This window comes from Sorex araneus, chromosome 7 (genome assembly GCF_027595985.1).
Source record: "Sorex araneus isolate mSorAra2 chromosome 7, mSorAra2.pri, whole genome shotgun sequence".
NCBI classification, from domain to species: domain Eukaryota; kingdom Metazoa; phylum Chordata; class Mammalia; order Eulipotyphla; family Soricidae; genus Sorex; species Sorex araneus.
In genome coordinates, this window is record NC_073308.1 from 29,807,646 (window position 1) to 29,834,140 (window position 26,495).

The window sequence follows — 26,495 nt, forward strand, 5'->3', positions numbered from 1 at the left end:
TTGGGACAGAAACTGGTACTGAGAGCTGAGATGGTGAGAAAACCAGGGTATTATCCCATGGTGAATGGGGGGCGGGGGGCTCATGAGACCAATAATGGACTTTTTATATAATTAAAGCAGAACATCAATACTAAACTGAACTTTAAAGGAACATTTTAATTGAGTTAGGAGCCTAGTTGTATTACATATATTATTTTAAAGCAAGAAAATGTGCCATGTGATACATGAAATGACTATTCCATAAAATACTAAATTTAATGAAACAAATTGCTTCCTTTTTTAATCATACGATTAAGATAGCTGGAGAAATTTCAAAAGTTTAAGCAATGCAGTGAGCCTTTAGCTATAACTCCAAAATAACATTCTGCTAATTACAAATATTCTAGCATAGCTTAAATTTTGAGACACATATCAGATGAAAAAGACATTAAAATGAAAAGCTTGCATCATGCCATGCAAACACCATTATTTTGGGTCACAGTTATGTATTCAAAGTATTTTCCATTGCAAATGTCATTTTTCCTAACTACCTGTTACGTATTGAAACCAACTGTCTACCTTCAACTCCAAATGTTCAAAGAGCCTAAAATTCCCGGAACATCCAATCAAGGCAACGCTGAAAAGGAATAAGTAAATAGGTGCAGAGGATTTTAAGTTTCTAAAGTGCTTCTTCAATCAACTTGCATACATTTTCGAATTTGGTTAACAACACCTAAGAGGGTGGGTGGGGAGATGAAATCCTTTGACACTGTCATTGAGTGCCATTTGGATGTGATGTACCTCTCATTCCAGCCTTACGCACACCCCAGGAAAGCGCAAACAGACAAATGAACAAACATGAGATCAATGCAACAAATGCATTGCGAGGAAAAGAAAGTGCAAAGGCAAAGAGTTCCCCGAGATCTTGCAATAATTGCTCTAGAGTCAAAATGGAGAGACAGAGTCCCTTCCATCTCTCCCCCGTCTCGGGCTCCCTCTTCTCCCCTCCCTCCTCTCCCCCCTTCAGCGTCCCCATCTCTCTATTTATGGAACCACCGTGCAACCCACCACTCACCTGTCATCGTTCTGCCATCCTTGGTCCCCCAGCAGCAAATCCCGAAACCTGTACCTGGGAGGTAGAGGGGGCACTTCGCTCTCCAAATCGACCATCCTCTCTCAAAGAGTGGGAAACATCAATCAACAAATGGAGGAGAGGAGGGAGAAAGAGGGGTGGGGGGTGGGGGATGGAGATAGGGGTTGAGGGGTGGGGAATCTAAAACTGCAGTGGCCGGGCGAGTGGTGGCAGGGGAAGGGGCCTGGGAGGGGGAGGGGGCTGCCGGGAGCCGGAAGCCGAGGCTGCAAGGGGGCAGGCTCCTGCCTCCCGAGGGTGCGCTGGGGATGATGCAAACCCAGCCCAGGAGCAAAAGTCTGGCTCCGCCGGGGATCGGCGCTGCCAGGGAACCGCCCCCAGGCTCGGCGCCGCCTCTGGTCCTCGGGACTAGGGGGAGGCGGGAATGCAAAAGTTACTTGGCCGGGAGAGACGCGCGGTGCCTAGAAAGAGGGGCGCGAGGGTGGCGGGGCGCGCGGCCCGCTGCTCCGACACTTGGCGGCCGAGCAGGGGCGCAGCCAGAGCGCGCGGGGCTCCGGTGGTCCCGGACGCGGCCAGCCGGGTTCTCCCGGCTGCAGGCCGAGCCAATGGGACGCCCCCTCATTAGCATAGCAGTGACGGCACGGAGGTGCCCGGGGACAACCAATGGGGGCGAGCGGAGTCCCGGGCTCGCGACCCTTCCCCCCGGAGCCGGGGGCAAGCGCGGGGCCACGAGGGTCCCAGGTTGCCTGGCTCCTCCGCGGGGTGGCCTTCTGCGGGGGTGGCGGGTGCGGATCGCACGTTCCTAGAGAGGGAATCCCCGCTCCGAACCCAGAAAGTCCTTTTTTTTTTTGTCTCCCGTTCCTCCCGCACCCTGTGGACGGCGGGGAGGTGTTTCCCTGATCCTGCAAAAGGAAGATGCTCTGGCCGCCTTAGGCCGCGGGCGAGAAACGGTTTTAGGTGAGGATTGGGAGAACACACTGAAAGGCGGGGAGGAACGGACACTCGGACTTGACTGTGGCCACGCAGAGCAGCCTGTTGGGCTCCCAAGTGGCGTCAGCTTTCAGTGTGAGCCGCTTAGTCGCACGCGGACCTTAAGCCCACATTGTGATTTTTTTCGATCCACCACTGCTTATGGTACCTAATTGTAACAGGCCCTGGTACTGCTTTGAATTGTTTTTTCACCAAGAGCTGCTTTCTGCAGGGTGCAGAAATGATATCAGTGGGCCCCAAAGGTGGCATATGTGAAGCAGGGAGGAAAAAGATGGTCACTTTCCCCCATCTGCCAATCCCAAGCCCAGGGTTACTGGGTTCTTGTCTCACCTCACAGAAAAGGACTTAAGTAGACAAGCAGTGAAGTAAAACAGATTTTATTTTAAAGATTTTTGAAAGGAAGGAGGAAGAGAAAGTGGGAGAGAGTGGAGAGCAAAGTGCTCAAGAGAGAACCAGGGCTTCTCCAAGGGCAGAGAGAGCCCCTACGCACACATCCCAACATTAGGCATGAAAGCATGAAAGTGCACATCTCAAGAGAGGAGATCCGGGCAACACATGTGCTCAGGTAACACATGTGCCTGGCCATGTGGGTGCAAGCAGCACTTGGCCTCAGATGTGTACCCTCCCTTTGTTCAAGGTGGCCTTTATAAGGGCTTCTCCAACCTGCTGCTATGTAGGACTTCTACCTAGGTAAAAGTCTGTTGCTAAGGAGGTTGCCTAGGGTGGTAGGGTTGGGAGTGGTGATGGTTTTTGAATTCCTTTCCTGGCCTTTTGTTTCTGCTAGAGCTTCTGTCAGAGCAGGATCCAGCCTCCTCAGGGTCTATTACAGACTGGAACCTGGTGGGGTCTTACCAGGTCTTAGCTCCTATTCTCTGTAAGATTGGCCTTGGAAACTTCAGGACTATTACTTTTCAAGAAATGCACTGCCATTACCTTGGGAGGGTGCCTTCCCTGTCTGCTTGCCTACATCAGAAAGACACTGGAACGCTTGAGTTTAAACTGGACTGGATTTAAACACTCAATAATTACCATCATGGCCCATGCCCTTAGGGGTCTCCTACTTTTGCTTGGTGATACCAGCTTTTCATCAAAGAGATACAATATGAGCTGTGACTTATTAACAAGGAAAGAAACTGGGAAATACCCAGGAGATAGCACCCTTGTTCAAGTAGGGGATTTCTGCGAAGGAGTTGCAAATGAACTAAGCTTGCTACATTTATTGTAACCTAGTTCAAAGCAAGCAAGGAAACCAGCAGAATTGCATGAGTAGAAGTCAAGTAATGGTTTAATTGTTTTATTTTTGGTGACTGATTTGGGGTAAATGAATGTGTTTTATGGAAGCAGGGAGACACAGAAAGTTAGGGATTTCTAGGAGAAATCATCAAAAAGACATTAGTAGAGAAGATAAGAGTCTTAAACCTGAGGAACTGCAGAGGAAATACAGTAGACCAATACAACCTGTCCAGCTGCAAAGTTCTGGTCTTCCAGATTCATTTGAAAAGCAAAAAGAGCTCTGTTTTAAATTTTCTGGTTCTTGCAGTTAGTTATAATGCCTTCTCCCTCTCAATCCTTCATACCCCTGTTGAGTATTTTGTTTGCAGTGCTTACTATATTTTGGTCTGCTGTGTGATTAACTACTCATTTTTCTTGAATCCATCCCCCTTCCTGTGGCTTAGGTTGTTAACACACTGCCTTCAAAATAGCAAAATTTCAACAAATATGTGTTAGGATGCATGAAAAGCTTCTAAATTTAGTATTCTTTTTCACTTTTAGATACAGAGTTTTGTATTTGGATGGAGCTTTGCATGGATTTTTATAATCACTTTGCCAAATGAGAAAACTGTATCACTACACTGTTGATTTAAGGTGCCGTGATCATTAAAAGAGACTGCTAATATTTTGGACCTTATCTGCTATTAAGAAAACTATGAAGTTCACTCTTTTATTTATTATTAGTCCTGATTTTGCATATACATCAGAAATATAAAATATTTATGAATTAGTAAAAGCCAGAGAAACATGGCATTATTTTTTAAAGGGGGGGGGAAGGAGGCTATTGAATATTAGACTCCTGAAAAATTAGAGTCAACCATTTCACATCAAAGAATGCTCTGTATTCTAATCTTTTACTTTTTTCACTGACTTAATTGCCTTTTAGTTCACAGATATCAGTGTAGGAGAAAACAAGTACATTAAAATAAATAAATAAAATCCTGTTCAGCAAATGGTGTCATGAAATCATTGTGAAGGGTACAAACAGTTCATAATATCCTCAGATGCCATCCAAGTCCTTTGGAGTCCATTGTACTAAGGATACTCTGATTCTCTGTGTATCTTAAAAAGTTGATGTTAAATTAAAGAATCTCACAAATTTAGAGAAGATAATTTAAATCATGCATCAGAAAATGGGCTATTCTGGGTTTCTTAAACATTGCAATATTTAGACATGAAAACTTTATCACTGGAAGACCCCTTTGCTCCTCTTTATATTTTCTTTCCAGATTTTTATAGCCAACAATTTTAGTTTTTGTCATTAATTTTGACTTTTAGTTCTTCCACCTGTCCTCTGCTTTTCTTCTTCTTCTTTTTTAATGCCATGCCATGTCATTTCCTGCTGGTAAAATATATTTTCCTCTTTGTCTCTTTTTGGTTTCCTTTTTCCACTGTGCACTTTTAATCTCCAATTTCATAGAAAATGTCAAGAATGAGGATCAGTTAGAAGACTAATTCCCTTGTTTAAAAATATTCTTTTTATTTGCTGTAAGACATGTATGAGGATATATTCTGACTTCTACTTAGTGGAGAAAAAAGAAGGTTTTTTTTAGGTTTCTGGTTTTTAGTACATTATTATTTCTACTAATACTGAAACACAAAAAATACCATTTACCACAAGTAAAGAATGATTTTATTAACTTTAAAAACAATTTATTGAAATTAGTTTGTAAATAATGAACATAACTGCAATCAAAGAATAGTTTTTTACCTCAAACTCAAAATTCCTATTATATATAAAACTACAGACCAACTTTTCCAAACTGTTAATGATAGTGTATATAGCCTTACAAAACTATTTGAAAAGGAATCGAAAACATACTTTCTATGTATTAGGCTACTTCATAGATGCATTGTATGTGTAGAAGTATCAAAATGATAGAATCCACAACTGTGCTGGTGATATCATTAAACACCAAATAAATACACCCTCTTTGTCTCTCTCTTTTTGTTTATTAAGTGGTTACTCTGCATTGAGCTTCTCATAGCCAAATAGACTGGGAAAAAAATAGGTTTGGGAGGACTTAACTAGCTAATTTAGCTTGTAGGTTGAAAAATAGCATGTACGGTGTAGCATGTAGGTTGCATGTAGATTGCAGTAATAATTAGTAATGTTACTAAGTTTTCTGGATCCAGAAAATCAGGGAAGACTTTCTGGAGGAGTTGATATTTATACCACCTTTGACTGAAAAGAAGAGAAAAAACGAGGAGGTAGAGGCAGTCATTCTAAAGACAGCGGCACCCTGAGTAGCCAGAAACAGACTTTCCAGAAGCCACATTATACAGATGTGTCTCTATCATCCATCCTGTGTTTACCAGAGGTCTCATGATTTTAGGTTTTATGTATCATTTGGTATTATTTGATTATCAACTTGGAGGCCAGAGAATGCTATAAAACCTTCCTCACTAATTCATGAAATGACTTCCTTTCTTTAGGCTATTTCAACTTTTGAAAGGTTTCAGAGATACACTCTACTTTCAGTAAGCAGGGTAAGCCTGTAATCAGGTACCAATAAAAGATCTAAGAAAGGAATGCCAGAGTCCAGTACGTGCAGAAGTACTATGTAGTCCAAGCTGGGGTTGAGGGTGGATTTAGTAAGGAAGGACAACAGGCAGGAGGTAGAGAGACACCCAGGAGATGCCTGCATTTCAATAGATCCCATCTACAAGGCCCTGTTGGCCATGGTAAGTTTAGATTTCAACATGAAAACAGTGATGAATTGTATCAAAGCCAGCCCATGATTTGACCGAGGTAGCTGTGTAGATAGATGATTGGTGGAGAAGGTAAGAATGAAAGAAGGGAATAATTTGATGAACATCCCAGGTGCAATGGCTATTTGTCAAGAAGAGGCTAAAGTACAGATAGAAAGTCAAAAACAGATTTATAGGGATTCAGAGGAGAGTATTAAAAGGACATGAAAACTTAAAGATTGTGAAATTTAATAAAGAGTGAAAGATCAATGAGCACTTCCCAGAATTCAGGGTTGAATTGATGAGATGGGGATGCAAAATTCAGCATGAGTGAGAAAGCAATTTCACTTTGAGCTATTTATCAAAAAAATCAGATGGAGAAGCTGAGAAGTTTCAAATATTCGGGTCTCAATACCAGGTGCAAATTCTGATCAGGTTAACAAATTAAGGGGCATCAATAAAGGAGTCACAGTTAAAGAAGAGAAAGGATCAATGCAACAGATTCTTGGTTTTGTGAGAAGAGAGATGTGTGAAGCCTAAACCTGGGGTTAGGGATGAGTCATAGTGATTGGAGCAAAGCCATAGGGAATTCTACCAGTGTAAAAAGACACATGTTTGTTTCTCTATATTCTTGATTGATGTTATTCTGTGACCCTTGATTCAATCTAAAATAGATTCTCTCTATGGGAACAAAAAATTGTAACAAAAACCTATCCTATATTCTAAGCATGTTCAACTACATGAACGGAGCAATTTTTATTTCAGTAACACTAAAAAGAGGAAGCAGTAGGAATAAAGCAGTAGAAAATAAAGAAGTCGAATATCACAGGTACTCACCAATGCTGCCTGAAAGGCATAGGTAAATAATACAGAGATGTACCAAAGTTATCTGAATAATTAAAACAATTTATCTAATACTTGTACTGATTTTTGTCATGCTAAAAAATAGACTTGTCTGAGAGGTGAACTATATGTGGAAACCATACCTGGAAACTTGTGAGGAGATGATGTTTAGCTATATCTTTAATTATATTTGTAAGAATGGGCTCCATCCTCTTGCTTCCTCCCCTCTCCCCACAGTTCTCAGTAAACTCACCTCTTACTCAACACCACTCATTGATAGCACTTACCTCCACTGATCTGCTCCAAAACCCTCCAATGGAATCTGAGGATTGTCAAAGGGAGATTTATGTTTTATTTTATTCTACAGATTATGGTTTACAACACTGTTATTGAAAGGATTTTATGCATAAGGGAGATTGATGTCATGCTAAACGTGACTCAGGAACTCTGAAGCATGTGGTGGAGTCTGCCAGGAGTGATTTTGAATGCAGAGCTAGATATAAACCCTGAGCGCTCCAGGTTGTGGCTCAAACCACCCACCCACCACCCAAAAAGGTACAAATTTGAAAGATAAGGTGTTCTCCACCTGAAGGATTTCTCATCCTTTTTACTTTTCCCTGAACTCATTCTCCTTTGCTCCTGTCTTGCCTCTGGCTTCATTATCACTTCATGAAAGAATACTTTTTCATTCACTCAACCCAAAGAAGGTACCTAGCTACCATTGTTTTTTTAAAAGCTAGTATATCACCAATTATTTATCTATTATTATTTTTTGGATATGCCAAAAACAGTAACAATAAGTCTCTCAATGAGAGATTTAACTGTTCCCCGTTCTAACAAATTGATGAGCAATGAGTTGACAGTGACAGTGACAGTGACGGCATTTCGTACTTTTATTATATTTTTCTCCAGTTCCCCTATGATTGGAAACTCCATGTTGATGGGGTATGCTCATCAGATTGCAGAATTTGCCTCGTTGAGAGTATGTAATCAAAAATCAAAATTTTCTGTGATTTTTTTTCAAAATGTAAAGATGACCAGAGAGTCCAGCCGTTAATGTGCTTGTTCTGCACATAGTAAACCCCAGTTTAATGCCTTGCCATATACAGTTTCCAAACCACTTCGAAGATCCATCTTTTGATCTCTAAACCAGAGCTAGGAATAAGTACTGGGCAATATTAGGTATGGCCCCCAGAGGCAAAAATATTTCATAAAAAAGAACAGAAAAACAGAGGATGCAAGAGATAGTACAGAGGGTAAAATACTTGCCTTGCTTTTGACTGAATACAAGAGCTTGGATTCCAGCCACGCTCAGAGCCAGGAGTAAGTCTTGATCACCACTGGGTATTATCAGATAATTGTTCAAATAATTACCTAGATTTTGCAACTTTAATTCTGAAAATTTTAACTGCACATTTAGATAGTTGTTAATGTTATAAGTATAAATGCAGGTGCATTTGTCTTACTTAGCTGGGTTAAGCATGCAAACTTAAATAGAATTTTGCCAGAGCCTTATATGGAGATTTAATAGGTATATTCTCAGGTGGACATTTTTGTAGGAGTTGCTTGGGTTTAATTTGGTTTAGGGGCCACACACAGTGATGCTCAGGAACTACTGTTGAGACTGTGCTCAGGCATCATTTCTGGTGGGGTTTAGGGGTATTCTAGGTGTTGGCCAAAATAAACCTGGGTTGACTGTGTGCAAGTCAAGCAACAAAGCAAGTATTAGTGATGATTAAAATGGCTTTATTTCCTTTAAAATATTGTCATAAACTTATTGATCTCTCTTACTAAGAAAGTTATAAAGATGAAAAGTATAATTTTTGTGTTATTTCCATAATGTATCAATAACTTATAGTATGCAGTTTCTATCTTCCATTTAAAATCATAAACCCAGACTCATTAGTTTAAAAAGTATGACTCAGTAGCCATTTTATTAATGGAACAGATAATCTCATTTTAAAAATGATTAACAGAGGCAAAGAAAGTTAAATATAAATCATTCAGTAATCACTTATCATAAATAATAGGGAAGTCCAATTTTTTCCATATATTGTACATTATCTTTAGGTCACAATCTGGCAGTAGTTTTAATTACAATAATATAATGGTTCATACTATTGTTATGAACACAGTACAGATCAGAGATATTTTTTAAAAACCCACAGCATTTTTATCCATAATAGTATAAGATCCATTGTAGCTATTGATGTATATGAATGCAGAATATTAATATTTATCTGATTCTTTACTATAAGGTTATATTGTAAACTTTAAATATATTATTTTTATTAGCAAACCTAGAGTTTGACTTCATATAGGTGACCCCTTAAAGATATCAAATTGCTGTTTTCTGTTACTTAGCTATCTTGATTTGTACAATTAAGACATACAAAATATTGGGGCCGGAGCGATAGCACAGCGGGTAGGGCTTTTGCGTTGCACGCGGCTGACCCGGGTTCGATCCCCAGCATTCCATATGGTCCCCCGAGCACTGCCAGGAGCAATTCCTGAGTGCAAAGCCAGGAGTAACCCCTGAGCATCGCTGGGTGTGACCCAAAAAGCAAAAAAAAATTTTAAAATGACATACAAAATATTAAAACTTTGAGCATTACTTACAAATTTTTATCATCTACAGTTAATACATACATTACTTATTGTACTTACTATACCATACATTTTGTACAAATTTATGTACAAAATAAGACTGAAGTAGTCATTAAAAATACTGTTACTGTTTTTTAATAATCAAGAGATATGTATAGCAGGAAGAAATCACACTCCTAAACATATGCTGATCCAATGAGGGACCAGAAAAATACTTAAAAACTACTGCTAATAGACTTCAAGGTGGACATTGATAGCAAAACAATAGTAATTGGAGACTTCAATGCTAACTCATCACCTCTAGATAGAACAAGATTAAAACTCAGCAAGGAAGTATTGACTTTGAAGGAAGAAATGGAAGAGAGAGGGAGGGCTAATAGATGTATATAGGGCTTCTCATCCTCAAAAAACCAAATACACATTCTTTTCCAGTGCACATGGAACATTTTACAAGATAGACCATGTGATGGGCCACAAAACATACCTCAATAGAATCAGAAAGATAGAAAGTGTATCAACTATTCTTTTCAAACATCATGCTCTGAATAGTATGCTCTGTGTTAATCACACAGAGATGCGGAGAATCAATTCAAACACCTGGAAATTGAAAAACTCAATGTTGAACAGCTAAGAGGTCAGGGAGGAATCAAAGAAGAAATCAAAAGGTTCCTGGAAACAAAGAGTGAAGATATGAGCTACCAGAACTTGTAAGAAACAATTTTATAGCTCTGCAACCATTTCACAGGAAGGAAGAAATGGCCCAGACAAATATTTTAACTTCACAGCTCAAGATCTTAGAAAAAGACCAATAAAAGGAGTGGAAACCAAGCAGGTGAAAGAAATAATAAAACTTAGAGCAAAAACTAATGACATGGAAACCCAAAAAACAATCTGAAAGATCAATGAAACCAAGAGCTGGTTCTTTGAGAAAATAAATAAGATTGATAAAGCACTAGAAGACTCACAAAGATAGAGAGATAACCCTAGTAAACCAAGTAAGAAATTAAAAGGGGGACACAACAACAGAAACCAAATAAATTCAATAGATCATCGGAGATTACTTTGAAAGTCTATATGCCATGAAACAAAAGACCCTTGAAGACATAGATGTCCCTGGATTCCTATAACCTCCCAAGTCTGAACCTAGAAGATTTGGAATACCTGAAAAGACCTATCACTATCAAGGAAATTGAAATAGTAATCAAAAGTCTTTCCCAAAACAAAAGCCCAGGTACTGATGGATTCACTAGCGAATTCTTCCAAACATTTTTTTTTTTTTTTGCTTTTTGGGTCACACCTGGTGATGCACAGGGGTTACTCCTGACTTTGCACTCATGAATTACTCCTGGCGGTGCTCAGAGGACCATATGGGATGCTGGGAATAGAACCCGGGTCGGCCGCATGGAAGGCAAACGCCCCGTCCTCTGTCCTCTGTGCTATCGCTCCAGCCCCCTAAACATTTAAAGAGGACCTGTTGCCAGTTCTTCTCCAGATTTTCCAGGAAATCAAGGACACAGAAACTCTCCAAACAGTTTCTATGAGGCACATATCACCCTAATACCAAAAGCAAACAAATACACCACAAAAAAAAAATTCCAGGCCGATATCCCTAATGAACATGGATGCAAAGATACTCAACAAAATATTAGCAAATGGAATCCAACATTTAATCTTGAAAAAGATCATACACCATGACCAAGTGGGATTCATCTCAGAGATATAAGGATGGTTTAACATTCACAAGTCAATTAACATAATTTATTGTATCAATGAAAGAAAAGATAAAAGCCATATGATCATATCAATAGATGCGAGAAAACATTTGACAAGATCCAGCATCCGTTTATGATGAAAACTCTTACCAAAATGGGAATTGAAGGAACTTTCCTCAATCTAGTCAAAGCCATCTACCACAAGCCCACAATATAGTCCTCAATATTATCCTCAATGTTATCAATATTATCCTCAATAGGGAAAACTAAAATCTTTCCCCCTAAAATAAGGGACAAGACAAAGATGCCCACTCTCACTACTTCTATTCAATATAGTACTGGAAGTACTTGCAATAGCAGTTAGGCAAGAAAAAGATATTAAGGGCATCCAGATAGGAAAGAAAGAAATCAAGCTCTCACTACTTGCAGATGACACAATACTATATTTAAATAGCCATAAAGCCTCTTCCAAGAAGCTCCTAGAAACAAAAAACTTGTAAAAAGTTGCAGTCAACAAAATTTCATGGCTTTCCTATACACAAATAATGAGAGAGAAGAAAGTGATATGAAAAAAGCAATCTCCTTAACAATCATGACTCAGAAAATCAAGTACCTTAGAATCAGCTTAACTAAGGAGACAAAGGACCTGTAAAAATATATATATACAAAATGCTACTTCAAGAAAAAAATGAGGACATGAAGAAATGGTGACACATCCCCTACTCATGAATTGGGAGAATTAACATTGTCAAAATGTCAATACTCCCCAAAGAATTATACAGATTCAATGTGATCCCTATAAGTGTACCATGACCTTCTTCAAGAAATTGATCTAACACTCCTGAAATTTATATGGAACAAGTGCCCATGAATAGCTAAGCAATTCTTGGGTAAAAATGATGGGAGTTATCACCTTCCCCAATCTCAAACTATACTACAAAGCAGTAATAATTAAAACGGCATGGTATTGAAAAAAGATACATCTACATACCGGTGGAATAGGGTTGAATATCCTTGGACACACCCTCAAATATATGATCATGTAATCTTTGATAAGGGAAAAAGAAATATAAAGTGGATTAAGGAAATCCTGCTTTACAAATGGTGCTGGCAAAATTGGACAGCTACATGCAAAAAATTGGGCTCAGACTTCTACCTAACACCATGCAGAAAAATCAGATCAAAATGGATTAGAGACCTCAACATTAGACCAGTATCCATAAGGTATATTGAAGAAAAGGTTGGCAAAACCCTCCACAACATTGGATCTAAAGTTATCTTCAAAGATGAAAAGCCACTGACCATGCAAGTGGTAACAGAGATAAATAAATGGGACTATCTTAAACTAAGAAGCTTCTGCAACTCAAAAGAAACAGTCATCAGAATACAAAGACAGTCTACAGAATGGGAAAGGATATTCACCCAATACCCTTCTGATAAGGGGTTAATATCAAGGATATACAAGGCACTGGTTGAATTTTATAAGAAGAAAACATCCAATTCCATTAGAAATTGGGGTGATGAAATGAACAGAAATTTTCTCAAAGAAAAAATCCAAATAGCCAAAAGTTACATGAAAAAATGCTCCTCATAACTAATCATCAGGGAGATACAGATCAAAAACAACAATGAGATATCATCTCACACCACAGAGATTGGCCCACATCCCAAAGAACAAAACCAACCAGTATTGCCATGCATGGGGGAGAAGGGGGACTCTCCTTCACTGCTGGTGGGAATGCCGACTGGTCCAGCTTTTTTGGAGAACAATATGGACATTTCTCAAAAAACTAGAAATTGAGCTTCCATTTGACCCAGCAATACCACTTCTGGGAATATATCCTGGAGACACAAAAAAGTACAGTTGAAATGACATCTGCACTTGTATGTTTATTGCAGTACTATTTACAATGGCCAGAATCTGGAAAAAATCCAAGTGCCCAAGAACCGATTAAAGAAACTTCGGTGCATCTACACAGTGGAATATTATGTATCTGTTAGAAAAGATGAAAGCATGAAATTTGCATATAAATTCATCAACATGGAGAGTATCATGGTAAGTGAAATGAGTCCCATAGAGAGAGACAGACATAGAATGACTGCACTCATTTGTGGAATATAAAGTAACAGAATGGGAGGCTTACACCCAAGAATAATAGAAATAAGGGCCAGGAGGATCACTTCATGGCATGGAAGCTGGCCTCATGCTGGGGGAAAAGACAGCTGGGATAGAGAAGAGACCACTAAGTGAGTGATGCTTGGAGGGCTTGCTTGGGATAGGAAATGCATTCTGAAAGTAAGCTATGGCCCAAATATGATGACCACTTAGAACCTATTGCAAACCACATAACACCCAAAAGGAGAGAGAGAGCAAAAGGGAATGTGCCTGCCACTGAAGCAGGGAGGGCAGGGGAGGTGGGTGAGGGGTGGCAGAAGGGATACTCAGAACATTGGTGGTGGAGATCAAGCACTGGTCGAGGGATGGGTACTCGATCATTGTATAAGCGAGTATGAAATGTGATCACGAAAGTTTGTAAGTCTGATACTGTATCTCACTGTGATTCATTTAAAAAATGTGTTTTCCACTAAAAAAAATGATATATAACAATTGTCAATGCTTAGCAAATTTAAAAAGAGATAATAATCTCTTTTATACCATAATTAAAAAGAGTATCTTGTGTTAAAGAGCATAGATGCTATACGTCCATATATATTTGTCTAATTAAAATTTTTCTTGGCTTTTGTGAGCCACACCTGGTGGTGTTCATAGCTTAATCCTGGCACTGTACTCAGGGATCATTTAGCTGAGCTCAGGGGACTATAAAAGACCAGTGGATTGCACCTGGGTCAGCTGTGTGCAAGGGAAGAGCCTTGTCTATTGTACTATCGCTCCAGCCCAATAAGTGTCATATTTTTTAGAATATTTTTGTCAATTAGAGATTTGGTAGCTGTATGAGTGAAACGACATAATTATATTGGTAAAAGAGTGTATATATGTTTTTGGATAAGCAATTGTTAATATCTTGATGAAAACAGTCTGGGAGAAGGCTGCATAAGGTTGATTATATTTTCTCTACTTCTATACATATTAAAATTTTCTATAACAGCGATATACAAAATAAAATAAATAAAAATACTGTTACTGTCGAATAGTGACAAGATGCTTAATCTTGTAATTCAGTCAGGGATCGAAAAAAGAAAAAGAAAAAAGAAAATCAATAAATAGGCCATAAGTAGGCAATTGTTTAGCTCAGCTCAAGATTCTTTTTTCCGTTTTCAGAAAGAGCAAAATGATAAAACATAGGATACACTATTGATGAGGCTATTATCTAAAAGATAATGTTATTTATGATTTCACTCTTTTTAAGCTGATAATTTACTTCATTTGGAGTGCTCATCTCTTATTTGAAAGTAAGTAGTCATGCATCTCATTTTGGATGTAAATGCCAGTTTCACAACCTTGTTCTCCCCTGCTTAAAGAGTATAAAATTAATAAAGCTTCTCTCTCTCTCTCTCTCTCTCTCTCTCTCTCTCTCTCTCTCTCTCTCTCTCTCATATTGGCAATACTACCCTATTGCTCTGAATTTCAGAAGTGGGTAAAACTTGGCCTAAAACCCACCCTAACCATTTGCCTCCTCCATATCATGTTACATTGTTTCCAGCTCAGCCATCCACCTACCTGAAAAACAATAAATAATACTCTGTGGCAATCAAGTATACTGATTGAATCTGATGGCTTGGATTTAAATCCTAACACTAGCTTTTATTAACTACACATATCAGCAATGAATTCACGGTAGCTTAACATAATGATGGAAAATTTTTGTTTCTTTTGTGGGAATTAAATATATTAATACACTAGACTATTTTAGAATGGTAACCACCACTTAGTTTGCTATTATTATTTAGTGTGTTTTTCAAAATGCAGGCATCCACCTTTTTGAACTTTTTTTGTTAATGTAAACTCATCTTCACTGTTTAGCCACTAATGAATTTAATTATGTTTTTCAAATTTCACACAACTGGTTGAACAGCTTTGATTACCTTTTAAGGGATAAATTAAAGCATGTACCTTCAGAACAATTGAAACATTATAAATCTACTAAATTTTAAAAGAAAAAATATTTCTTTAATGATATTTTTGAACTTACATGGAAATAATAAATATGAATAATTAGAAAGTACCTTAAATATTCTCTAGCTTGAAGCCAAATCATGAAAGCATTTAAAATAAAGCAAGCATCTTGAATTATATTCACATGCAAAGGAGAAAAAATAGGCACCATATTGAGTTCAGATGCAACAATCTGAACATGTGCTATGGAGCTAAATGAGTAATGCAATTTTTACACTGGGTCCACGCAAACTTTACAGTTGCAGAAAATAAGGATATGGCAAAAAGCAATCTGGAAATGTCACAACCAAATCAATAATTAAAAGGAAAGTTCACCACCTCCTACTCAAATATCAACACAAAATACATTAAAATACTAATTAGTATGCAAAATGTGCAATATATGATATTTAAGAATACTAGGACCAATGTTTTTGACAAGGCATTCATCCAGATTTAGGAAAAAAATAAGAAACAACTCTAATTTGTCTTTGTACTTCTGTTTTCTCTTTATGCTGATAATTCTATGATATCACTTGGACTTAAGCCCCAGGATTATCACCAAGTTACAGTGTGGTACTAAAAAGCTGAATGCCATACGATGTTTATTAATTTCCTAACATCCAGAGTTTTTTTTTTTAAAGGGCTTGCATTTTGGGTTAAGGGATACTTATGAGTTGCTTTGGGGACCCCAGGGCCCACCAACAATTCTTTTTCATTCTGGGGCCAATCCCCCCATGGTACTCAAGGCCTTAGTCCTGGCTGTGAGCTCAGGATCACTCCTAGAGGGATTGGGGATCATACGGGGTGCCAAGATGAACCCAGTTTGGCTTCAAACAAGGCAAATGATACATTTTCTGCACTATCATTCCCTGCTGTACTGTCACTCCATCCCCCAATTCCCCACCCAACCTCAGCTCCAATACCCATCAGTTCTTTTTTTTTTTTTGCTTTTTGGGTCACACCCAGCAATTACTCCTGGCAGTACTCAGGGAACCATATAGGATGCTGGAAATCGAACCCAGATTGGTCGCATGCAAGGCAAACGCCCTACCCGCTGTACTATGGCTCCAGCCCCACCCATCATCAATTCTTGAGCAACTAGTGTGGGAGATCAGAGCATAGACCTAAAGATGTAATGTTTGGACTTTGCATTGTCAGGGATACCCAGTGGTGACTGGAGCCTTCAGCACCACTCCCTGTGGTACCCCTGAACCCGCAGGACTATACCCAGTGAGACTCAGGGGATCATGTGATGTTGGGAATTGAATCAGAAAGAGAGCAGGCAAGACATGTGCTCTAACCGCTGCTTCTGCTTAGTCCCCAAAGTGCATTTTTTTACTAATTTCAAGAACCAGCAATAAATTATTTTCCTTGGAGTTAACTATGACCATGGTTTCTCCATGACTCACAGGTTCTACTCAAAGGCAATCTTTCAAAAATAATATTTCATAGTTTCATAACTCTTAGAACATGGGACAAATTGAGTCCACTTGTAAATATTATCTAAGCTTTATTCTTAAATATCCCATCAATTGTTCCTTCTTTTTCATTTTTCCTTACGGCTGAAAATTCTGGCAAAACTTCATTGCAGGTGAAGGTCTAATTCTGCAACTCTTGTTGGAGCTTAGTCAAGTGTGAAAGGGCAAACTCTAAGCTGGGTCATTTGTGTTAGAGTCTGGGAGAACCAATGAGAAGTAATGAATTGAATGTGGCAAAACAAAGATGTTGTCGGAGATATGAAGAAGTTGACTGAAGTCTGAAAGAGAGCCAAGGCAATAGTCAAGTCAAAAGTAAAATGTGGATGCTCAATACAACAGTAAGAATATGGGACTAGACCCAATTAGAGCAGGAGGAACAATGAAAAAGGGACTTCAGAGAACATTAGGATACAAATAACATATCCCTCTAGTAGAGCATTACTTTTCAGAAAGGAAGAATTTGACAAATAGCAAAGACGAGAGGCTCAAATGTCTTGAATTATAACCGAAGATGTTATTAATAACAAAAACATGATCTCCAATGCCAGAAAAATGAAGTGTACTATCTTAATATAGAAAATATGTAGAAATATATAGAAAAATTTAGAGGACCAGCAACTTTAACTTCAACTCACACAGCAATCTAATGCAGCCAATCTTAAAATTAAAAAAAAAAGTATCATTAGACGATCATCCTTTCCATATAAGAAAATTAATTGATACCTGCAGGTATGGAAATTTAGTTTGTTTTTAAATTGCTCATAAAATTTTGTATAATTGGGATTGCATGAAATTAACATGTTCTTTCTAATTGCTATTTTAGTATCTGTAAAGAAATAAACTTAATACCACTTTCTGTTTGCCTATGTGAAATATTATTTACCAATGAACTTTGGTTTCATTTCTTTGTTTGTAATGGGCAAATTTGAAATTTTGGCTATTAGATATCTGTCTTAAATAGTAACTTGGAGAAGGAATGACTGGTAGTACAAGGGCCTTCTAGAAAGCTGGCTTTGGACTATGTTTTTATTCATATGCAGCTTGCACAAGTGGGTGGGTTCATATTTGTAAAATTAATTATAAAATGTAAGAGTTGCATATTTTATGTATTGGTGGTATAATTCAATAAAAAATATATTTTTTAAAAGGATAGACGATCAAGTTTGGGGGTTGATACCTCAGAGAATACTGAGGTTATTGGCAATTGTTTAATCTCTATGCTAAGACTTATTAAAATAGTCTATCTTCATTCGTTTCCTTTCTGGCCTACAAAAAATACAATAAAATCTTCTATCTCCTTTCATAATTTAAAATTTAAACAAAAGTAGATTTAAGTAGAAAATGATATTTTTTAAATCCAGGAAACAAAGCTTGCAAAAGAGAAATATATAGGTGATATTAGATTATTGCACGTAATCATGTTATAAATATGTGAGATAATATTTATAAAGTCTTTAAAGAAACATGACTCAAAACTTTTATTGGCAGTCAAGCTGACATTTTCGTATAAAAGAAATAAATTCATGAATAATGCAACAAATCAAGGAATAGAGTCCAAGAGCCTGTCTTAAAATTTTTAACTATGAAACTCAAGGAGGAAAATGAATCAAAATTAAGTTCTCAATATCAGGGGAAAAGGAGTTGGAAAGCACTGGTGATAAAAATACAGATTCACTTAGATATACAACTTAAAATTGGGGGAAAAAATGTTATCATTGGTTATGAGATTGACTACGAAGGTTAAAATCACACAATATTTGTTGACTGTAATAAACTCAAGAAGTAATGAAAGATGACGTCCAGGGCACACTGGCACCCAAGCACACAGAACTACAGTTTGTACAAGAGACTGATATGTGGACTCTACTATGGTTCCCCGAGCACCACCAGGAGTAATTCCTGAGTGCAAAGGAGCATTACTTTAGATTTTAATTTTTCAAGGGAGATGAATTTGGGGCCACATGTCTTGGTGCTCATGGGTTATTCCTAACTGCACTCAGGGATTAGTCCTGGTGGATTCAAAAGGGAACCTTATGGGATGCTGGGGATCGAACCCAGGTCAGCTACATGCAAGCCAAGCATCTTACTTACTGTGCTAAGATTCTAGTTTTATTTGTGACTGGTATTTCCAATAAATAAGAGGACTCTGAACTATATAAATGTTCAAGTATATAAAATTAGCTTCTGCAACTTTTCAGAATCAAATGTAAATATTCCATTTTACAAAAATCAATAGACCATCAGTGTAAAAAACTAAAGCTCGCCGAGGGGCGAGTGCACTCTCGGGCTCTCCGGGCGGCTCTGTCTCACCACCCGCGTTCGGTGCCCTGGAACCACAGTGTGTGGACTGGATCAGGATGGCTGGTGGTCAAGGAAAGGCGAAGGAAGAACGAGGACCAAGCTAGTTGCTGATTAGTTACCGTTTATTCAATCTTCTCATCTCCCGCACTCCTAGCTCCGGCCTCTCTCTGGATCAACTGCTGATTCTTACTGGCTTCTCTCTCTCCTCCTACTTGTCTCTCCCACCTTACTCTCTAGGCTACAACCAGCCAGGTAGCAAAATCAACATAAGAAAGCCCTTCCTGAGCGCAGGGCATTCCAAAGTCCTTCCTCACTCTTAAGGTTTTTTTCTTTTCCTTAGCCCAGGATCTTATTAACATCTTAATACTAGTTATTTTTGTATGGACATAGCAAGGGATACATTGAGACTTGCAAGGCAGCTCTCCTGGCAACATCTTGCCACAGGCTCAGACCACAGCACTCAGGCCAGATTAATCATTCCTCACCCTAGCAGGGTCCGAATCTAGTATCACTGGATCATGACAGCATTTGTCCATGATCAAGCTCTTAACTTACAGTTAAGCATTAGGCACTTTGGCCAGGCCCATCTCGATGCCAGGGTAGCACACAACTCACCGCTTGCCCTGGGTCCTTCTTGTCCCATGTCGGGACCGTGCTTTGGGGGTGCTAGGAAGTAAGGGCAGCTGAGGCTTAGGTCAAGAGAACAGATGCCCTGGAGGAAAATATCATGTAGAGTCAAATGACTCCCAGGTTACAAAAGCATAACATTTGTTAAGTCTTCCTGTGTCCATACAAAAAGGACTTGCTCTGAATAAACTATGCAAAGGACTCAAGGAGAAGAGAAAAACATTATTTACAAGTCAACAGAACACTAAGAAAGAAGCTACAAATAAACAAAGAGGAATAGGAGCACTGTAATGGGAGTAACCCAATAAACCTAAACTACCTGAATCTATGTTATCCTACACATCAGTATTCCCACAAATCAAGAAAGAGTTATTAATTGTCAAAGATAAGCAAACATAAATGAAATCTTGCCTTGAAGAGTGAGGGTGAAACTGAGAAAGAACAAAAACCTTATGTGACTTTTAAAACTTTAGATATTAAAATTATGAATACATATATCAAATAAATGTGCAATTCTGAATAAATAACTCATAATATGAAGAAAAAAGAGAAATAGAGCATAAAATATAAGGCATAATATGCCTATGTCCCAGACCATATCAAATAAAAATGAACAATACTTGAAAAATATCTTAGTTGAGCATATTTCAGAACAGATTTAAAAATAGAATGTCAAACTGATATAATAAATAACTGCACATCTCAATATAACTTAAAAGCACTGAGATAAAAGGCAAATCACTAACAAAACAGATTAATAGGCTGTGAGAAAATTAAGTAAAGGTGACATTTTTTACATTATTAAGAGAAAATATATAGTATATTAAATAATTAGTAATAAATTAATAAGTATTTTATTTTTTTTAATATTTATTTATTTATTTATTTATTTATTTATTTTTGCTTTTTGGGTCACACCCAGCAATGCTCAGGGGTTACTCCTGGCTTTGCACTCAGGAATTACTCCTGGCAGTGCTTGGGGGACCATATGGGATGCCGGGGATTGAACCCGGGTCGGCCATGTGCAAGGCAAATGCTCTACCCGCCGTTCTATCGCTCCGGCCCCCAATTAATAAGTATTTTAAAATGCTAAAAGTAAAATGTCTAATTAGTACAACAGATATTCAGTAAACTACCTTGGAAGAAATTTTTTTTTATATTTGAAAGTCATAATTTACTAAAAATTAACTAATTCTGGGGTGAAATAGATAGTACAGTGGGTGAAGTATTTGCCTTGCACACAGCCAACTTGGGTTCAATCCTTGGTGTGAGGATCTGGCCCAGGACAGACCACAGGAATATATTTAGCTTTCTTAAGGCTCTTTTTACAGGAGCCCGCATTCTAGAATAACTTGATTTTCTGCCCCTGAACAAGGAATTCAGATACAGGCACCCCAGTTCGCAAGAAGGGTGGTGGTCAGACCAGATAACCAGACCCATATGACATGACCCGTATCACAAGACCCAGAACTGCCCCCAGAACCGGGACATTCCTGAATATTGGCGCGAATACTGATCTAGTGATGTCCTTTTAAATGGATTGGTTAAGAGAGTTTGCAATATTACAAATCTATTGGCTATGAAATGCACGGGCTCTGCTGTAATGGCCGGGATAGGCCTATATAAGATCTCCTTTGGAGAAGCTCAGGGTCTTTTGCCCAACCTGCTGGACCTGCGTGTCCGTGTAGGCGGCTGGACCCTGGCTAGCCAGTCTTACAATAAACCCTGCTTGCTGTTTGCAGTCTCTGGAGTCTCTTTGTCGTTATAGGGAGGTCTCGATCCGCGCCCTAACACTTGGCACAATATATGATCCCTCAAACACCACCAAGAGTGGTCACCAAACACAGAGCCAGGACTAAGCACTGACTAAAACAGGGTGTAGTCCACCAAAATATTAACAGACCAATTCAATACTAATTTACCTCCAAAACATCCTCACAGACTTCCAGAAATAATTTTTAGCAAAACTATTGGACATTATTTGACCTAGTGAAGTTAATGCATAAAACTAATCCTACATGGGGCCAGAGAAACAGTACAGCAGATAAGGTGCTTGGCTTGCATGTGGCCAAATTGGGTTCTGTTGTGTGTATGTTCGTGGAGTCAGAGGCGCTGAGATAAGGAACTCGGAATAAATGTATTTCATGGAGGGCCAAGGTTCTCTCTGACTCTTGACAAAGGTAGAGAGCCTTGTGATCTCCTTTTATTGATCATGGTACCTCTAAAGGGCGCAATACAGTGATGTCACCAAAGGCATCAAAAGAAGTTACAGGAAGAACATCCGAGGCAGTAGAATATGTTGTTTCCATGTACCTGCAGGCTTGTAGGCTTGGGGAAAAAGATACAAAGCCAAAAGGAAACCTTTCTTGGGCTATGGGCACTTGGATTTATATCCCAAAGACAAGGCTGGGCGGCCATCTAAAATCTACACTTCAAATACAAACTGGGGAGGCACCTGAAATCTGCATCCCAAAGACTAGGCTGGGCCAGAGCCTGCAATTTACAATATCAAAGATCAGGCCTGGCTAACACCTGAGATCTGCATGTCAAAGACCAGCTGTGCCTTTCATTACATTGAAATTATTTTCTGAAGGCAGTTTGAAGGGGGAAAATGTTCCTGTCTGTAGTACAGTCTACAATGGGCTTGACCTGATAGCTCAGTCCATCCCCAATATCTCCCCCTTTTTGTTTAGGACCATTATAACAATTTTAACCATTATAACAATTCAAGGTGCCTTTCATTTCCCCTAACTTTAAAATAAAATGCTAGGCACAAAATTGTCAATAACAAGAGCAGAGCACCTATTCTCTAGGACAGATTCTCTTTCAGCAGGATGACCCATCCAAGGGTGGAATCCCATGGTTGTGTTTCTCCTCTCCTTGTCCAAGGAACAGATAAGCATTCATAATATTAATCATTTTGTACAGACATAGCAAGGGATGCATTAAGCTTTTAGAATTCCTCTCTGGGGCCATCTCGATCTCAGACTACAGTGCTCAGGCCAGATTAGTCTTTTCTATCCCTAGCAGGGTCCTAGTCTCGTCCTTACTTTAGGATCATGACGGCATTTGTCCATGATAAGCTCTTATAGTTAAGAATTAGGCACTTTGGCCAGGCCCATCTTCATGCCAGGGTAACACATAACTCACCACTTATTTTCTGAAGGCAGCTTGAAGGGGGAAAATGTTCCTGTCTGTAGTACAGTCTACATGGGCTAGCCCTGATAGTTCAGTCCATCCCCAACAGGGTTTGATTTCTCCACCCCGTATTGTCCCCCATATTTGTTTTATGAAATTTCAGACAGCAGAACAAATCTAAAGTAGAAGAGGAAGATGACAAAAGTTGTGAGTTTGAGGATAGGAGACAGCTGAGATGTGAGCATTGCATGACTTACATGTCCTTGACCTTGAGTTTAATCCCCATCACTGCACTGGCTCCTCCACCACCACCACGGCATGGTCAGTGCTGCCAGAAGAGTAGACATAACCATCTGACTTTTACATTACTGAGTTCAACCCCTAAGCACTAATTGGGAAGCTCTTCTCCAAAATGATAGCTACTGTGAAGGAAAGATCCCTAATGTCAAAAACTTATTTCTTTGAAATGAAGCTTTGAATGATTCTTTGAAATGGACAAATCTCTGCTAAGACTAATCAAAACTAAAAAAAATAACAGGCAGAATCAAACAATGTTAAACCACACATGTACCTGAATGTTGCTAGAGATTTTAAAATGAAGCTCTACAAATGAAATTATGTAGGTGTATTTCAAAATATATACACTTGCTAAAATTTTTATTATTTGTCAAATGTAGAAGTTAAAATTTTAGAAAAAAAGAAAATCTGAAGTCATAAAACCATTAGATACACTCGGTCTCCAATGTTAGTCGGTTGGGCCCATACTGATCTCATCTGATCCCACAGCAGATTAGGCATCCATGGGCTGTGTTGTACGTGATAAGGAGTCAGAGCAGGGTGACAGTATTCAAAAGAAAAATTGGTATTACAGGCTACATCAGCTTCAATAAGTGGAGGTGAATTTGATAATACATAACTTAATTTACAAAGATGGATTAGAGAAAAAGTATAGGAGCTAGGGCATTTACCTTGCATGCAGCTAACTTGGGTTTGATCCCTAAAACATCATATGGTCCCTGAGAAGTGACCCCAAAGCAAAATTAACAAAGAAAATTTCTGCCAAATCACATGAATGCAAGGAAATGGTCATTCATGGGGTAAAGTCTAAACCAAGTGTTTAATGCCAGGAATTCTAGACCTCAACCAAACATCTTGTCTCTCATTGGGCTATAACTGGGATTAGAGCACTTGCTATGCATGTGTGGGGCCCTGGGTTTAATTTCCAGCACTACAAAGGGGGAAAAATAAACACAAACAAAAAAGGGGAGTAAATGTTTTGTTTTCACTCAGACTGGGTTTAGTCAAACCAGGCTAGAGTTTTGCTATGTCCTGCTAAGAGGAAAAGAAACGAAAATCCAAAGCATCTAGATTTGTCTTTCCATACTGTGAGGACAATTCCAAGTGAGTCTGATCCATACAAACTTCTCATAGAGTAGCTTGGCTAGAGAAATTTGCCCAATATTGTATGAAAGTTGGGACATGTGAGAGGACCACACAGTTGGATTAAGTGGAGCCCAGTGTGCATAACTTTGTGAAAGACTAATAGATAAGGTACTGATCAAAAGATTTGTACAAGGTTGGTGAGGTAATTGCATATATTTGTGAATGAAAAAGATTCAACTTTGTATACCCTTTCTCTCACCTATCTCCCAGGGCTGTGAATTTTTACACCCTACAAACTCAGGGCTTTAATCTCTCTTGGGATTGTATGGATCAATTGTTCCATATAAAAAGAAATTTCATAAAGATGCAAAATATCACGTTTTTCTCATAAACAATCTAGAGGGAAAGAAGTAGGGGCTCATGAAACAGGTTCAATGTCTAAATTTAGTTCTGCTCAGCATCCTCCTTTGGGGCAATATGATCATCTATTCCCCTCACTAAGGTTAAAGCAAGTATTGAAAATGTGTTCCTATATAATAAGCAGTCACAGTAGACACACAAAACATGCATAAAAAAGGAAGGTGTACTGTTTACTTAATGATATATAAGTATACAAAAGTAAGATGTACTATTCACTTAACTATGTGTTTAACTATATATAGCACATACATTTATATATGTAGTTAACTATATATATAAATGTATATATATAACTATAACTATATGCTTAACTAAATATAGAGTTAAGTGTATATATATATATACTTAACTATAGAGAGAAAAAGAGAGACAGACAGATAGGGAGTAAAGAGAGACAGAGAGAGAGACAGAGACAGAGACAGAGACAGAGTCAGGGAACCACATCTGGAAGTGCTTAGGATTTAGTCCTGGCCCTGTGCTTAGGGATCACTCCTGGAAGATGTTGGATGACCACATGTGGTGCAAAGAATCAAATTCAGGTTGAATGCACACAAAGCAGGCACCCTCCCTGCTGTGCTATCTCTCCAATCCCAATAGTAATAATAAGATTAACAATAAAGAACCAGGGGGCTGGAGCAATAGTACAGCGGGTAGGGTGTTTGCCTTGCACATGGTCGTCCGGGTTTGATTCCCAGCATCCCATATGGTCCCCTGAGCACCGCCAAGAGTGATTCCTGAGTGCAGAGCTAGGAGTAACCCCTGTGCATCGCCAGGTGTGACCCCAAAAGCAAAAAAATAATAATAATAATAATAATAAAGAACCAAACCTCAAAAACCTTTGGACACTTTCAAAAGGAGAAACAATAGCATTTATAATTAAAATAACATGAAGAAATGAAGTTTATAAAAGAAGAGGAGTATTTGAAAACCAGTCAAAAAGTTTTTTTTTAATTATTGATAACTCAAAAACACAGATCCCAGAAGCTCAAACATCAAGCAGAATAAATTCTAAAAAAGTATCCCTAACAGTATTGCATTCAAACTTCAAAAAACCAAAAAAAAAATAGAGAGAAAAATTATTTAAAATATGGGAGAAGAACCAAAGCATTAGTAGAATGAGTAGCATGCTTGCCTTGCACGCAGCCAACCTGAATTTGAGCCCCAGAACCACATATAGTCTCCTGAGCATTCTCAGGTGTACATCCTGAGTGCAGATCCAAGAGTAAGCCCTGAGCACAACCAAGTGTGGCCCCAAACCCAAACACATACACAGATATATGTGTGTGTGTACATATATGTGTGTATTAAAACTAAATATATATGTTGTATGTATATATGCATGTACATGTTATTTATAACAAATATATAAAAAACACATTTTACATCAAAGGGACAAATAGGACCATTACATCTGTCTTTTTATTAAAACTACATAAGTAACTAGAGAAATAGGTTGCTTACCTTGCATGTGGCTGACCTGATTTAGTCCCCAGCACCTATATGGTTCTCTGAGCATTGCCAGTAGTTATCCCTGAGTGCAGAGCTAGAGTAACCACTGAACATGACTAAAGTCAAAAGAAAAGGGAGGAAGGAAGGAAGGAAGGAAGGAAGGAAGGAAGGAAGGAAGGAAGGAAGGAAGGAAGGAAGGAAGGAAGGAAGGAAGGAAGGAAGGAAGGAAGGAAGGAAGGAAGGAAGGCGCACAGGGAGGCAAGCACAAAAACAAGAAGAGATGGTAATAAAGCATTTCAAATGTTGGAAAAGCAATTTGCTGGTCTACAATGGCATATCTAGCAAAATTAATCTTCAAAGGTGAAGAGAGACTACATTATCAGACAAACAAAAACTAA

At 38.6% G+C, this 26,495-nt stretch overlaps 1 protein-coding gene across 2 annotated transcripts in view; it reads right to left on the bottom strand.

Moving 5' to 3' along the window:
- KCNT2 (potassium sodium-activated channel subfamily T member 2) overlaps positions 1 to 1,185 on the bottom strand; it is a 368,079-nt gene extending 366,894 nt beyond the window's left edge. For both annotated transcript variants that reach the window (XM_055144870.1, XM_004619919.2), the window contains exon 1: positions 1,055 to 1,185. In XM_055144870.1, the coding sequence (XP_055000845.1) occupies positions 1,055 to 1,149 (95 nt within the window). In that variant the 5' untranslated portion in view covers positions 1,150 to 1,185. The remainder of the gene's footprint in view (positions 1 to 1,054) is intronic.
- Positions 1,186 to 26,495: the final 25,310 nt, after the last annotated feature.